This window comes from Pagrus major, chromosome 18 (genome assembly GCF_040436345.1).
Source record: "Pagrus major chromosome 18, Pma_NU_1.0".
Classification (NCBI taxonomy): domain Eukaryota; kingdom Metazoa; phylum Chordata; class Actinopteri; order Spariformes; family Sparidae; genus Pagrus; species Pagrus major.
This window is the reverse complement of record NC_133232.1, coordinates 11,517,276-11,533,463: the sequence shown is the minus strand read 5'-3', so window position 1 is coordinate 11,533,463 and position 16,188 is coordinate 11,517,276. Positions and strand designations below refer to the sequence as shown.

The 16,188-nt window shown below is 39.8% G+C and overlaps 1 protein-coding gene across 1 annotated transcript; it reads left to right on the top strand.

Annotated features, from left to right (window-relative positions):
* The first annotated feature begins 6,504 nt into the window (after positions 1–6,504).
* nkx1.2lb (NK1 transcription factor related 2-like,b) lies at positions 6,505–15,791 on the top strand. The gene is made up of 3 exons (XM_073486285.1): positions 6,505–6,819; positions 8,289–8,508; positions 15,043–15,791. The coding sequence occupies exons 1-3, from the start codon at positions 6,505–6,507 to the stop codon at positions 15,789–15,791; spliced, it is 1,284 nt and encodes a 427-aa protein (XP_073342386.1).
* The last annotated feature ends 397 nt before the right edge of the window (positions 15,792–16,188 follow it).

The following is a 16,188-nucleotide window of genomic DNA, read 5'->3' as shown; positions in this document are numbered from 1 at the left end:
GTAATTCTCCATCTACTGTGACCTGTAAAGCCTTTGATTAAATACCCCAGTCAGAGAAGTAAGGGCCTTCACAGGGAATAAAACAAACACACAGGCCTGCCCAGAAGGCCTCTAACTGACTACATTGGTCACTAAAGCAATAAAAGAGGGGGAGGGGACTTTTATTGTGAAACAAAAAATAACAAACAAAACAACACTAAATCGTATCTCTCAGAGTTGATTCCTGCAGGTTTACAAATTGTTTTCAACTATCAGAGAAGAAGAGAGAGACAAATCAGGAGTCAATGAAATGAAAGTACCACTGCCAAGAGGTTATCTTTTCCACTGTTTCCGTACATGTTGGTTGGTTTGTCAGCAGGATTACACAAAAACTACTTAACAGATTTCAACAAAATGTGGATTAACTTTTGGTGCAGATCCAGACAAGGGACATATCCAAGAATTATCTTTCTTCATTCAATGTAAGAGATGGCGGTATGTTATTTGCTTCCGCATATTTACGTGTTCCTGTAAAAACCATCAGGTAGGGAGGGACTTGTTGAGCATATTGGTTGGTGTTTATAGTAGCTAATAACATTAGTGCTGAGTGTGAGTTACGCCCCCCCACCTTTCAGCTACACTGTGTCTTACCGGGTCACCGGTGCTCCCAGTGAACATGGCCCATTAAGAGTTGAGAGGGCTGACCAAACACGGCCTGAGCAGGACCTGACACAGCATCCGAGACTGACAGCTGCTAATTTGACAACAGGGAATACAGTATCAAGGTGGTTTTCTCGCCAGGTTTGGCTCTTGACAACCCAAGGCCTAACGTTATTTAGCTAAAGTTAGCTGTATGACTAAACGAGCAAGCGGTCTAACAGCAGTTTAACTCTGTAAACTACCCCGGTACTGGATTCCCTGTCTGCAAACTGGCTGCAGTTGGTCTCAGAGTTTGTGTTCAGTCCTGACACCAGCCGTGTTCACTTGGAGCCCAGTACAGTTAGGTGCTATTAGCAGATACTTTAGCGACAAGTAAAGCCATCTGTTCATCAGGAATCTCACAGAGTGTACATCACAGAGGGTTCAAGCAGCGCAGCCGGTGGACATTAGAGGGAAAACCCCAAAATTTTCTACAGTGATCAGCTAGGCTCACACCCAGAAACACTCCACTCAAGTTGCCTCTTTCTGAAATGAAATCTTAGCTCTGTGCCACTTGCTCACCGCTTAAAGTTGAAGATTGATTGATGGGTTGGTGGCATGATATTATTGGTTGAAACTGGTTGGTTCAAGTGACATGTGACATTATGTCCTAGAGGAGGAAGACTTGACTGGATTTTGATATAAAAATACAAAGAACCTATTTTTGTGTAATTTTTTGTCATATATTGTTCAATAGGTGCAATGCAATGTTTAAAAAGCATTTTTCATTGTAAAAGTGACAATGAGAAAAATATAACGCCAGCCTCAACCAACTGGTCATAAAATTAATTTCCTTGTTTTTAAAAGACTAATTTCGTAAAACAGGCTGCCAGTCTAGTTTTTGTTTATGACTACTTTCAGGGGCAGATAAATCCACATTTGGTGCTCTAGTAAGTATTTAAGGCAGCAGGATGGTGTAGGGAGGACAAAATAAAAACAAACTGCAGTGTGTGTGTGTTCATGGTAATGACGAAACATGTCACCCAGTGCAACAGTATGACTCATTGATTTGTTTTTAATAGTTTTTGGACAACAATGGAGCTCTATGGCACAGAGAAAGCAGATATCCTTATTATTAAATGACTAATAGTCATCTGTTAGTGATTGTTATATTGCCTGGTTGCAATGCTTCTACACTATTTCAGTCTTAAAAAAAATGTTAGAATTAAAATGAGTAAAATATGGATGGATAAAAAGAGACAGAGACACAGAGACAGAGACTGTCAGAGAGACATAGAGAGAGACGGAGACAGGCAGACAGTAGAGTTTAATGATTCCAGATGAGCTGAGTGGTCTGCCTGACAACTGAAATGAACAGGAATCAATAGTGAGAGTGTCTGTCTGCAGCAGATAAGACACACACACACAATGTTGACTATTAAAGACGACAGCTTGAGATATTACACTATTAGTTATGCTATTTTTAATCAGCTATCATATTTAATTAATTCTTCAGGTCAGATGCTATCTGAGTGTCTACTGTGAGTATGTGTGTGTATGGTTGGGGGTTGCGTGTGTGTGTTTGTGTGTATGTGTGTGGGTCAACTGTGTGTGAGTGGAGGATGGGGGGCTATTACTCCTGTAATGGGGAAAAGGAGGAGGGCTAATCTAAAATATAGAACCTTGAAAAGACACAAAATAGAAAAACAGAAGTGGAGGAAGCAGAGAGACAGATAAAAAAGAATGGAGTCAGAGAAAGGAAAATAGACTGAGCCTTATGTTTAATTATAATAAATGGGGTTACATTGGTATGGGTCTCTGAAAGTCATTGGTTTTGAACAGATGTCAGTTCGGTTGATAGCAGACATTTTGTGTCAGTACTCAATATTTTTCTAAGCATTCTGTGTTGTGTCATTGTTTCTTGTCAAGCCTGTCGAACGTTGACAGGCCTCAGAAACAACATTCAGATCGTGAGGCACTGAAACTCAACACTAAATGTTCGTACTGCGCCTATATAATAGCTGAGATATACAGGGCTGGATTAAATGGATAGATTACACTAGACAGACTGATTTTTTCAGACCCCGCATACATAACATTTTGATATTTTGTAAAGACACAAAATGACATGCCACATGATTAACATTATGCTCATTAAGTTAGTTAGGTATATAATTTCGCTTATCTATTTAGATTGGTTGGTCAAAGGAAAAATATAGCTCTATGTTATACATTTCACTTATATTAATTTCAAATTTCATTTTAAGATATGTCTTTGATCATTCAGATTGAGATATTTAAATGGAAAACTTACATTTACAGATGCCTTTTCCTGATTTTTGATGAGGTGAAACCACTGGAATACTTTTCCAACAATTGACGCTCATGATGTGTATGTTTAACAAAAGATTAAAAATGTTTTTTTTTATTTTCATATTCCTTTAAATATTTTTAGAAATACGTAAAATATTATTAATGTCAGCTGTAGACATTCTTTCCCTTCATCTGGCCTCCCTGGTAGCATGAAGGCCCTGCATGTGTCCAGCCCAGGTGATATAAATGCAATGCTATCGACAATGGATTTGTCTTTATCTGATTTCTATATCATTAAATATGCATTAAATATGTGCAATTTTCACAAAAACAAAGGGATGATGTGTAGCATTATGCACACACTAAAATATATCCAGTAAATGTGGCATAGGTTTTTCAGTACAGGAATGCACCATGGAATACCTATAATAGAAAGTATTATGCAGGAAAATAATTATACTAATCCCAGGAATAACATATAATAACATATAATGCAAACTTGTGTGGTCTGTGTCTCAGAATCAGGTCAGCCAATGAATTGTTGATATCGTATATGATAACAATAATGTAAGTGCATCATATCAGAGGAGGACACTTAACAGAGAGGTACCATTTGTATAAATGTACAGTGTGGACATGCTATATATGTCCAAACCAAGCAGTGACAGGGAGAGTGGAGACAACAGAGGGCTGAGATGAAGGTTGTAGGTCTGATGAAAGCCTCGATATCATCACCTCACTCTGACCAGCCACCAATGTGAGATCTGGCAGCTCAAACTGCTAATTATAGTAATTATGATTCATTACTGGCTGAGATTAATTTAATAAAGAGGGGGCTGAGCAGCGCTCGTTAACCTTCATTAGAATAATTATAGATGCAAGACACACACAGGCACTCTCTCTCTCTATCTATCTATCTATCTATCTATCTATCTATCTATCTATCTATCTCTCTCTCTCTCTCACTCTCTCTATCTATCTCACACACACGCACACACACATACACACATGCATGCCAGCTGATGAGAGGGAGAGGCTTGGGAGTGCTCCCACAGTGTGTGTGTGTGTGTGTGTGTGTGTGTGTGTGTGTGTGTGTGTGTGTGTGTGTGTGTGTGTATTTGTGTGTCATATGTAAAACGCAAGGAGCTAGTGTCCTCCTAACAATTGTAAAATGAAACAGAAAAAGCTGCTAAGTGAAAACATTTTGCGCATTAAGTTTGTTATTAATTAGTCAGTAACCTCCTTTCCACACACACACGGACAAATGCACGCACACAGTCACAAAAAATTATATTATGACATTTTGGTATTATTATAATTATATCATTATTATTACATGTTGCTGAAATGTCTTAATACATTGCGATTATTGTAGCTTTTACTTTGATAAAGATATTAGTTCAAAATCTATGGATTTGATTACACTAAATTATTCAGTAAATATTAGGATTTCAGGTGAACTTTATTTCATTGTGCTGTCACAGGTGTAGCGTGGAATCGATATGTAAATTAACACCAGTACATATTTTAAGTCATAAGTTGTTACATCTTTTATTTGACATAGTAAACCTGGTATGTAGTTACTCAAAGCGAAATCCAGAAGAGGCTGCCCGGCTGCTTGAACTTTATCTGCAGATAAAAAAAACATATAATAGTAGTTAGCATTTTCTATACTCATCGGGCTGACTTTCCCTGCCACCTCTTCTCTGTTCATTGTTCCTGTAGCATTGCGTTGCAGGTGCTTTAGTTCTCTCCCACCATGGTTAAAATATTTCCCAAGGTGAATAAGCTGCTGTGATATTTAATATAGTTAATATATTGACTGTTTTAAAAATAAAGCAATAAAGCCTCCAGGCGGAAACAGGAAGTAGATCAAAAGGCTCCCGTAATGGGTTTAACTCTCTGATTGGCTAATCATGTCTCATTGTTTCAGCCATTATTTCGCTCAACTTTTCATTACTTCCTCCTAAGGATCATTGAGCAAGGCAATTACATGGAGCTGACCTTGTGTATTAGGGCACAGGAAAGATGTCCCATCACCTCTTTTTTTTTTAAATTTCTTCCACAACAATAAAAAAAAAAGTGTGGCGTCAGAGCCTCCATCACTATTCCCCTCTCCTCCGTGGCTGAAAATGAGAGTCAACGGAATATTAAGTCCCTAGCATTTGAATAAACACGTCGTGTGTTAAATCAAAATCCAATTCTGTGGTCTATTATTTTCTGGCATGGTAATGACTGCCAATGATTAGGAATCAATATTTCACTGCAGTGGGGACATTACCGGCTTTATTCAGGTCGTAATTGAGTTTTGAGGAGAGGCCCTGCCCTGGAATCTGCATTAACGATAAGGGCTCCATGGATGCAAGTAAAGCTAGCGCAAGGCCACGAATCGACACCAGTTATAGCGCACGCCAGTTAACCTTGCAACACACAGCTACTGTAACTCTGCTACACACTAGTTAACACCAATTCAAATGAATTAAAACCAAGTTAATTCCAGCTATCGTAACTCATAACTGACTGTGGTTACTGTTGTCCACCTACCTGTACACCCACATCTGCTACATTTAGGCTAATGTTTCACCTGCTATCATACGGAGCAGTTAATATTTCTCTCCTGCATACATTTAAACAAAGAAACATCTTAATGTTTATGAGCTGGTTCCCGCTCTCTGCCTGTTTCTGCACCGCTCTGCTCTGCGCGCACGGGCTGTGATAATGGTCTATTAGTGGAAGTAGGATTAATTTGTAGCCAATTACAACCCCTTGAGTTGAAATGGAATGCATAAATAAGGAGGGAGACAGACACACACGCACACACACACACACACACACACACACACACACACACGGGCATATGTGAGTATATAATAGTGGGTCCTCGAGGGGCCGGCTAAAAACCGAAAAAAGGTGGGCTGCACGAGCTGCAGGAGTGAGAGAGGGAGAGAGAGAAAATACGGAGGAGAGAGGGGGTTTCACTTAACTAATGGGGAGAGAGGGACATAGCGTGAGAGAGGGCGCGAGCTAGTTTTAACTACTGGAGAGATAGATCAGCGTCCGTCCCGCCTTCAACTCCTGTCAGGCTTCGAGAGCGCGCACACACCGGTGACCAAACAGAGCGCGCGAGGCTGGAGGTCGGGACGCCAAGCGCTGTTAATGTGTGTGTGTGCCAACGCGAAATAACGGTGCCGTGCAAGACAGATAGACATTAGATCACCGGAGACGTTGTGTTGCCGCGGCGGATGCGGAGGATGAAGGGAAAAGAGCCTGAGAGAAAAGACAGAGAGAAGAAGTTCAAACCTTGACGGGACTGCGTCCGGTAGTCCAGTTCAAGCCCCTCATCAGTCCAGACTCCCACCTATGGAAAAGTTTAACGGGCTGAAAACATAATCTTAGACTGGATGTTGATGGGACTCATGACCCGGCCTGCGGTGTGAACTTATTATTTTAACATGAATATCATGCAGTCCCTGTAAAATTGCTGGGACTGAATCTTTTTTTTTCTTTTTCTTTTTTCGCCGTTCCTGCATTTTAATTCGGATTCTTCATATATGGGAAAGGGAGAGTAACGTGATGAACCGGGACAGAGCGGTACCAGGACCCGGAGCGGACGGGGTCCAGACCGTGATAAGCCGGGACAGAGCCGTAGCAGGGCCTATGGCGGACGCAGTCCTTCCCGTGATGAGTCGGGACAGAGCGGAACCGGCTCCCGGCGGGGAAGGGGTCCAGACTGTGGTGGGCCCGGACAGCGGAGACATGCTGGACGGAGGTGCTGCCGGAGAGAAGCGGCTCTTCTCCAACGCGGTGACCGGAGGCAGAGATGGTCAAGCCATGGAGAACCGCTCGGAACCCCCGCCGACGAACCCGGTGTTAGCCCCGCCACAGCAGGTAGATGGGCCCAAACTTTATGGAGTTTCTGTGGAGAAAGTGTGTAGTCTAGTTGTTGCAGCAAATAGTCCCAATGTAGACTTAGCCTATTGAAGAAGAAGAAGAAGAAGAAGAAAGGGTGTAAATAAAAATCACGTTGAATCTCGGGACATGATACACCAGGAATAGAACAAGTAAATACGTTAGATATGCATGAAAAATAAAGGTATATTTAGGCGGACAGAGTTGGCATGAAAAGTAGCAGGAAAGTGGGACTGCAGCGTCACCAGAGTGCGCAAATTAACAACCAAAAATTAACTGTGACTAAGAAAAAGAAAAGGCATTTAAATAGAGCGGGTAGAGCTGCGTTTAGGATGTTTTTATGTTTGTTTGTTTGTTTGTTTGTTTGTTTGTTTTTTGCTTTTATGACTATGTTGATGGTAGTTTCGTTTTACTATGTAAAACGGCTTGTGGGCTCGTGTTTTTATGTTGTGGCTGTCCGATTTGAGCAGACAAATGAGGATTTAATTAAGATACAGCAGTAAAATTAGCAGCCAATTTGCTGCGATAATGTTATGGGAAACAATAAAAATAAACCTGATACCATCAAATGCGTTTCCATTAAAGCTCAGAGGGAAATAGACTTCTTTCTGCAAACTTGCGCATGAATCTATAAAAATCGAATGAAAGCGTGACTTTCACACAGTCAGATTAATGTGATTTGATATGAATTACAGCATGTCAACAATATAATTTTGTGTCTGCCTTGAATTAAATTAATTGTTAGCTAAACGAAAAGTATTAAGCCTAGTTTTAAAAAAAACTCTACTAAAAAGTAAAACTTTTAGTCTTCTAGAAATCCCTAATATTTATATATGGAAAAAGATTACATTTCATTATTGTAGATTGTAATCCAAGTTTATTGTGAACTTTTCTGTATCTTAAATAAAGGACTATTCATCTTAGTCACAGATCTGATCATGGTACTGTGTGATTATTCTTATCATCAGATGTTAATAGGCCTCTGCCTGCTACCTGAATGCTCCATCGGATTATTCAAGGAGAAACAATATTATTAATGTCGGATTATTCATGTCGACATGCTCCAGACTGGCCTCATTAAAAATGAATGATCCTAATCAGGATGTAGTGCAGGAGAAAGCCGCACTGAGCCACCGCACCACCTTTTATCTGCTCAATACAGTTGGTCACCGTTTTGGCTTGACATAAATCTTCAGGATAAAAAATCATCTTACAAATCTGTATAATATAGTAAACAAGGTGTACGCATAGGTCACAGGGTGATACTGATGTAATTTATATAAGTAGGCTATTGGGGACATCATGGAAATTATAAATCCATGCTTTCGTTAAACTAAAAAAAAATTGTGTTTATTTGTATTTTTAACATTTTTTAAACTGCATCAACACACGCCTTCTAATTCTGATAAAAAATGTAAAAATAATTAATAATTTTGATTATTTCCCAGGGCCCTACCGGGCACCGGACCACCTCTTTCTCCGTACTGGACATCCTGGACCCCAACAAGTTCACGAGCAGTCGGCGACTCCAGCAGCAGCACGCGAGCCAACGCGGTGAGCGCGAGCTAAGCGCGTACGGAGCGGAGAACCGGAGAGGAGGGACGGGGGAGCGTGAGCCTAGCCTTGAGGCCAGTAAAGGCAGCTACGCTGCTGAGGAATACCAAAGCAGTGAGTCTGAGTTTACATGGAATTAGCCTCTAATCACCTTTATGTTCCAGTTCATTTTAGGCTGTTCCTTTGTTTTCATTTTAGTTTGGTTTGTTTTCCTTTCAGTAATCCCAGACAGTTTAATCGGCTGATCTCAAGGCGTTTATTCATGCTCTTTTTTAATTAATTTATTTCATTCTTTTCACAAAATCCCACGTAGGCTATTTTTAATATGATTTTTGTTTAATCATTTTTTAACCATCCATATCATATTTAGGTGAAAATAATGTGGATTTTTTGCTCGCGTTTAAACATCTATTTTTTTTCTTCTGATAAAAATATAGGCTATATTTAGGATAGCCGTTTTGTGTGCGTTCTTTTCGTATTAATCTTATCCCGATTTTCTGCGTTGGAATGATCAGTTTGGCAACTTTTCCTTGTCTCTGAGTGGAATTTCGAGTATCCAAAACCTGCGATACTAATGTGGCACACAGAAAGCTGTGTTAAGACCAAATAAGGAGAATCTTGTGAAGTGTAAGGGTCAAGAAGGCGGTATTCTAATTGGAGTGGCGGCGTTTATAACCGAAATTTTTCTAGCATCATAAAAAATAAAATGATAGAGAGGATCTGTAGTGTCTGACCGGAAGTGTCAGTTAAAAAAGAAAAAAAAAAAACGAAGTAATTGGCCACGTGTGTGTGTGTGTGTACGTGCGTGCGTGTGTGCGTGCGTGAATGTGTGTGATCGGTATTATTAATTGGTGAATATCTGTTTCAAATAGCAGCCTACACTGTCCGTGAGTGAGCCTCCATTCAAACTCATTAGCTCCGATCAACTCCGTTTCCTCTATTTGATATTATACTGGTCCTCTACTATTAAATCACAACCCGGGATCAAACTTTCTTTTCCTCCTTTTTCTCTGTTCTTTTTCTAGCTTTTTTATTAATCTTTTTATATTTTTCATTTATTCTTCATCTGTTTTTCTTTCTTTTATTTATTCTTTAATCTCTAGATTTAATTTGCTATTTGCTGTCCTCTGGTAATTACATAGCACTTCAGTAGCCTCTAGAAAAAAAATGTTTTCTCTCCAGTGCACAGGTTGGTACCTAAATGAAAAACGGAATTTATTGAGATTCAGACGAATAATCCACTGAATCTTTCTGTAACATTTAAAAGTAGGCTACATTTATTCATCTCCACCCCATTGTTCAAAATAAAGGTCTCTCCTGTTTGAATTGATTTGCACGACATCATGTTGATAATTACATTACTGCATGTTAGACTTTCTGGCCAAAACCCTTTACAAAAAACCCCCCACAATTTTATCAAATATATGTGGATTATTTTATTTTTTAAATATACTGTAATTCACAGTCAGACCCTTACTATATTGACAACATTAAATAGGCTATAAATACATTTATGGTATGTTCTGAGATTAATGTACTTAATGTAAGTATATTAAAAATTGACTTCATTTGGATGATTTCTGTGTGTGTTTTGCCGAGTATTTCTGTTTAAAATGCTGTCACATACATTCATATATCTAACAATTAATTTATGAACAACAGCATGTTTGGGCCCAAAACTAAACTCAGTTGTTTTTTCTTTTCCTTACTGAGGGACTGTGAGCCACTCAGGTGTTAATGTAAACCACAGACTAAACAAGTATAATTGAAATAGTATGTAAGATTTTATTTTTTTAATATGCCAAAGATTGGACTAACATTTCTGTTTCAAAATCAGCCTTAAGTGTTTCCAATTGAAGTGAGGGCTTTTTCATTTCTATTGTGTCAGCTGGCCAACTGAATCAGGAAGTTTAATTAATTTATCATTTTGTTTCATTGTAGTCATAAACACATGACACATGCTCACAGTGGATTTTTCAGGGGAGAACAGGTGTATTTTTTTGGAGATAGAAACTGACTTATTAAAAGTCACATATTTCCTAGATTTTTTCATGTTGCACTTGTTCTCTTACTATAATATGTTCATGTTATATTTTATTGGATTTTTAAAAATGTTTAAAAGTTTTGTTTAGTTTTTTGTTTTAACTTCATAATATTGTAGATGTGAGCACTGAGCAAGGCTGGATTACCAACTGGACTAAACAGACAACCTCTCTGCCCATCAATGGCACTAAAGTCACTGTGTGACTTATAGTTTTCTTTAGGCCTAATTGAATTTCAAATTGTCAGTAATTAAATATACGTATACATATATATACCAAAGCAAAATATAAACTGAAATATTTTGTTGTTTTTATGGCTCTTTGTCAAAATTTAGTTTTGAACACCTTTATTGTCTTGGCTGATGCGTGGTGTATATTCTTGAATAGATCAGAATACAACAGACACACCACAACAGGACAAGCTGCTGGCCTGATGGTTAACGCAAAAGGAGACGAGAGGGAGGACCCACTGTTCATCCAGCCCTGGTGCTGATTAGAGTATCCGTTATTTTAGATCCCTCCTCCTAATAACATTATTCAGCCACCAATTGACGGATCTCCAAGTGTTTGCTTCTTAATAACTCATAGAGAATGGTATTTTCAATAAGCACTTTGACTAGTTATATAATTAGTTCCGCTGGAACTCTCTTGAAAGTTTTAATGATTTGCATTGAAATGATCAAATTAGACATTAAGGCAGTAAAGGCTTCAGTGATTTGTATTGTTGTTCACATTACCATACTACCAAGTTAATTTTAATTATTATATTTTATTTCATTATTATTTTTATATTTTGATGTCTTGTGAAGTTAGTTTTCAGTCAACCACATTTCTTAGTTATTAGTGTTATTTTACAGTTAGTTGCCATATATTGTAAACTACATTACACCAGGACAAAGGTGTAATTGTAAAATAACATTTACAATTACACTGACATTACAAATTACAATGACACTCACAATATATTACATCATAAATTGTTTAAGTTAACAATTAATGGTGAATTATGTTCCAATGTGAGAAGGAAAATAGACACCATCTTGTAATGGAAACACACCAGCCATGATGCCCATTGACATGTTGACCCATGAGTACTCAGCTGTCATTAATACATTATTATATGAGTTCTCAGTAATCATGGGTAAGAGCACACCCATCTTCAAACTCGGCCTTCATTTTGATCTCAACTACACACCTGTAAAGTTTCATGACTGCATGACTTGACTTGCACAGTTATGGTGCTATCACATTGACAAAATTTGTTCACAGACAGACAGACCTATCACCTGGCAAAGTACTCAAAACAGCTTCTGTGACTGGTTCCCACAACAGTTGGTGTCCAGGACCACACACGCACGCACGCGCGCACATGTACTCTTCACAACATGCATGCAACTGACATGATATAACAAAGTCTCACCTAACTTTTCAGATACTGATTCCTTCAATGAATTCACCATTAACTGTTCACCTGAACAGTTTATGATGTTGTATACAATATCATCGTAATCCTTGACTTGCAGGAAGTAAAATGGCTGCCGTGGCCAGCATGTTTTTGCGATGGCTCCATCTCTGAAAATGTTCAGCGTCCCAAAGTGTACAACTGCACCAAGTTTCATGCTTTTATGAAAACGATTCACCTCAAATTTGGTGCATATCAGCTGGACTATAAGAAGAATCCTGCAACATTATTTTCAAGTCTTGTAGTGTGTGCAGGTTTGAGATTAGAAAAGAGAACATCTGTGAAGAGTCTCCTTATGTGCATGATGCAACCCAATTTCACAGTCCTTCAGGATTTTTACAATACCTGTAGTCTGAGCCCAGCCTTAAAGTAATAATCTCAAAGATTTTCATGTAAATAAATATCTGCTAGGTCAGTCAAGTATCTATCGCCGAATGAGGTAACACAATGATGATTGAGCCTATGGCCCACTGATGAAAGCCATTGCATTTGCTGTAATACCAGAGCCACTGGATGTCGACTGGCGACACTGGCGGTGGCGACTTTCCCAGAAAATATCACAAGCGGCGTACAGTTAGTGACGCGTTCACCCAGCAGTGGTTGGTTGGCAGGAGAGAGTAGGTCGTTTGCATCATAATGACCGAATTAAGTTAGCCTAATGTTAGACAATGAATAAGTATGTACTAGGGTTGGGCCAATGTACAATGTCAGCCATCATTCATTGCCAATGGTTGACAGCCATGGACTACTAATCCCTGGCCATCATAACATGGTGATTTAAAAGGCTCCCCACCAGAGAGCACAATTAAGTGGCGTGTCCCCTAAGACTTGCCGTAGGGCAAGAGCTGTTGTTGTTTGTGATATGTGGAGAGAGGAAATGTATGTTGCTGCTCAGGGCACTAACATTACGTCTCCATGTCCCGTTTATAATTTTCTTATTAAACCAGCTCAGTTAGGCGAACCCAAGACACAGTTTTCGTAGCTTAGCTTTCTTGGCCAGTCAGCCAACGTTGTTTTATGCATGTGAGGCTGAACAAAGCTATGTTACAGACATGTGGTGCGGAGACGAGGACACTTTTAAACCTGGCACCAGGATACGGGAGATAGTTTCCTCTGCAGGGTGAGACAGTTCGAGATTCATGTCAGAGCAACGGTGGGAAACAGAGGCGACTACAGTGGTGAGCTAATACACAACTGCTGCCTTACAACAACACTTCGAGGACACGCTGCCTCAAATTCCTAAATAACAATGTCATCATCCATCACGATGTATCATCGTAGACATCGTCATATGCCAATTCAGCAGACATCGCCCAACCCTATGTACATAACGTTACTTTTATAGCAACCATTTTTTATTCAGTGAATAGTAAGTGTTATATTTACTGTCTCAGAAGACATCATTCCCTTTTCGCTTTCATGTGGTGTTGTTATGGAGGCGTGGCAAAGCAGCCAGCTGAAAACTGACTGATGTCACACAGGCGACACTGGATCTCTGGGAAGCAGTGAGATCCAAAAATATACCTGCAATTGCTGCTTCCGGAAATCTTTGAGATTGCCACTTTAAGGAGCCTATAACACACTAAAGGTCCTCGGATCACTGTGTGGCAATTTCATTTATTGTAATTGTATTGGCAAATTACACCACTATAGTGCAAAATAAATTAAAATTATTAATGTTTTATGATTGTATATACATGAAGATGCACATGCAGCAAAAGTGCCCCACAGCAAACTTTGGCCCGGGGGGTCCGTATAAAGTATGATTTACTGGAAAAGTTCACAAACATAATTTTATAAACAGAGTCAAAGCTCTTGTCATTCAAATGTATTTGTCTGTTTAATATAATTTCAAATGTTCAATAATATAACATTAAATGCATTATGATTCATTAAACTATTCAGCATTACATTAGAATTAAAAACCTCCACCTTGAAGAGACATTTGCCTGGGGCCCACATTTCAATAATGGCCCCTGAACAACACACCCAAGAAAGTTACAAAGCAGCCAAAGTGGCCATCTTGTCATAAACCTTTTTTTTCTTCTTCTTTTTTACAGCTAAACACTAAAATATTGATTCAAAAACATTTGAAGAGACAAATGCATTATAATGAGGCTATGCAATAACAAAATCTTGATTCATATTTGTTCAGCACTTCCTAATTTTACAGTGTGATTTCAGATTGGTAAGCAGCGTGTGTTCAAATTCTGCTTTCTTCACATTAGTGGCAAATGATGTTGTATATTTTACCTTTAGTATGAACATCTGTAACATTTTTAAAAGTGAACTGCATACAATTAATTTTAAAAATAGGCTTACTAATCACTGCATTTATTAAGTAAAGCATGAATTTAATTTGCTTAATTATTCCAGCCCTTGAGGTTAATGCTAGGTAGCATACTGCTGTTGACAGAAACTTAAAATCTTACCTCCAGTTCTCGTGAAGAATAGAAAACCCACATTGAGCGCGTCTCCCTGCTCATCCAGACTCGTTTAACCTTCTGCTTTTGTTTTTTCTCACTGCAACACGTCACTAAAGCAAATTGTTGCACCACGCTAATCTCCATTTTGTTATGTCTGCTTCCCTATGAGGTCACATGAGAGGGATCACAGGTGAGCCCAGCTTCAGTCTGTAGAGTCATGAAGCAGAACGCTGAAGCCACACCCCCACTGCTGCACAGAACGTGTTTGCTGTTTACTCAAAATGTATTACTGTTGAAAGTGTCACTTGTCCCAATTTCACCAAATTCAACACTGTAATTCCTTGAGTCCTCAGCAACTAACCTGCCAAGTTTGAGGAAGATTGGATGAATGGACAAACAGACAGAGAATCCTTGGTTTACAGTCAGATAATATAACATCTTAATAATATTTAATATAAAATATAAATCTATCAAATTATATCTTTGTGAAGCCATCCAACAATTTCCACTTAAATGTGTGTTTGTTCGAGACAGGTCTTTTCAAGTAGTTTAATCAGTAGTTTTTTGGAGGCCAGAGTATAGTGGTCATTAGAAGAACTGCAGCCTACAGACGTGAATACTGCAGAGAATTTACATCACAGCTTGCTCCATGCAGTTACATTCTGATCATGTAGTGGAAGTTATTTTACCACTGTCTTTGTTGTGTGTCTATTTCCAGAGGAAGGCTTTGTATACAGAAGCCCAGATGAAGATGACTACCACAGATCTGGGACCCCAGACTCAGAGGCTCCAGATGGGCCCTATAGCAGTGAAGAGAGCAGCTCAGCTCTGCCCAGTAATGGAGACACAGATCTGGGTCAACACAGCCACGACCCCAGCAGAGACACCGCAAGCCCTGGAGGAGGCCCTGCAGGCCAGATCACAAACGGTCAGACCAATGGGGGCCAGGGCCCACAGGGTAAGCCTAAGAGGAAGCGCTCTGGCTCAGACTCCAAGTCGGGGAAGCCCCGCAGAGCCCGGACTGCCTTTACCTACGAGCAGCTGGTGGCACTGGAAAACAAGTTCAAGTCAACGCGCTACCTATCAGTGTGTGAGCGGCTCAACCTGGCTCTGTCGCTCTCTCTCACTGAGACCCAGGTTAAGATCTGGTTCCAGAACCGCCGGACCAAGTGGAAGAAACAGAATCCTGGAGCCGATACCTCCGCCCCCACTGGTGCAGGAGCAGGAGGAGTGGGGGGAGCAGGAGGTACGGGAGGAGCAGGAGGCCTGGGGAGCCTCAGCCCTCTCAGTCAGTCCCCTCCGATCAGCGGGCACCTGGCCATGCACGCTGGCTACGCCAGCCATCATCATCCCCCTGCTGGCAGCCTGGTCCAGCTGCCTTTCCTCACCGCCAGCCACGTCCTGTCGCCCTTCATGCTGGGGACACAGAGCTATGCTGCACCTGCATTCTACAGCACACACCTGTAGACACAAACACACACACACACACACACACAAACCTGACACTTAGAACTCTGAGCCCAGAGAGACTGAAATGTCCCAGTGTATGAATAGACTGCAACACAGCAGGCTGACAAACAGTGTTCGCTCTGCTCTCATTTTTACTACCACCATTTGAAGGCTTTAATTTCAATGGATTATTTTGATAGAATGTGAATATCTACCAGAAACTGTACATAAATCTATGTTCTAGCTCCCTACTCCGAATGCTGTTTTAAACTACGTAATAGACAAATAGTTGATTTCTTCATTAAAAAAAAATGAACTGTATGAATATTGAATGTTTATTTATGACTTAAGGAATGGCTTGATCTATTGTCAGTACCGTGTAACTCAGCTGTGATTGTTTTCATCTCTGTTATTT

Coding starts and splice junctions, on each gene's coding strand:
- nkx1.2lb (XM_073486285.1), top strand. CDS start 6,505: ATGAACCGGGACAGAGCGGTACCAGGACCCGGAGCGGACGGGGTCCAG. Junction 6,820..8,288: donor TGTTAGCCCCGCCACAGCAG/GTAGATGGGCCC, acceptor ATTATTTCCCAG/GGCCCTACCGGGCACCGGAC. Junction 8,509..15,042: donor TGCTGAGGAATACCAAAGCA/GTGAGTCTGAGT, acceptor GTCTATTTCCAG/AGGAAGGCTTTGTATACAGA.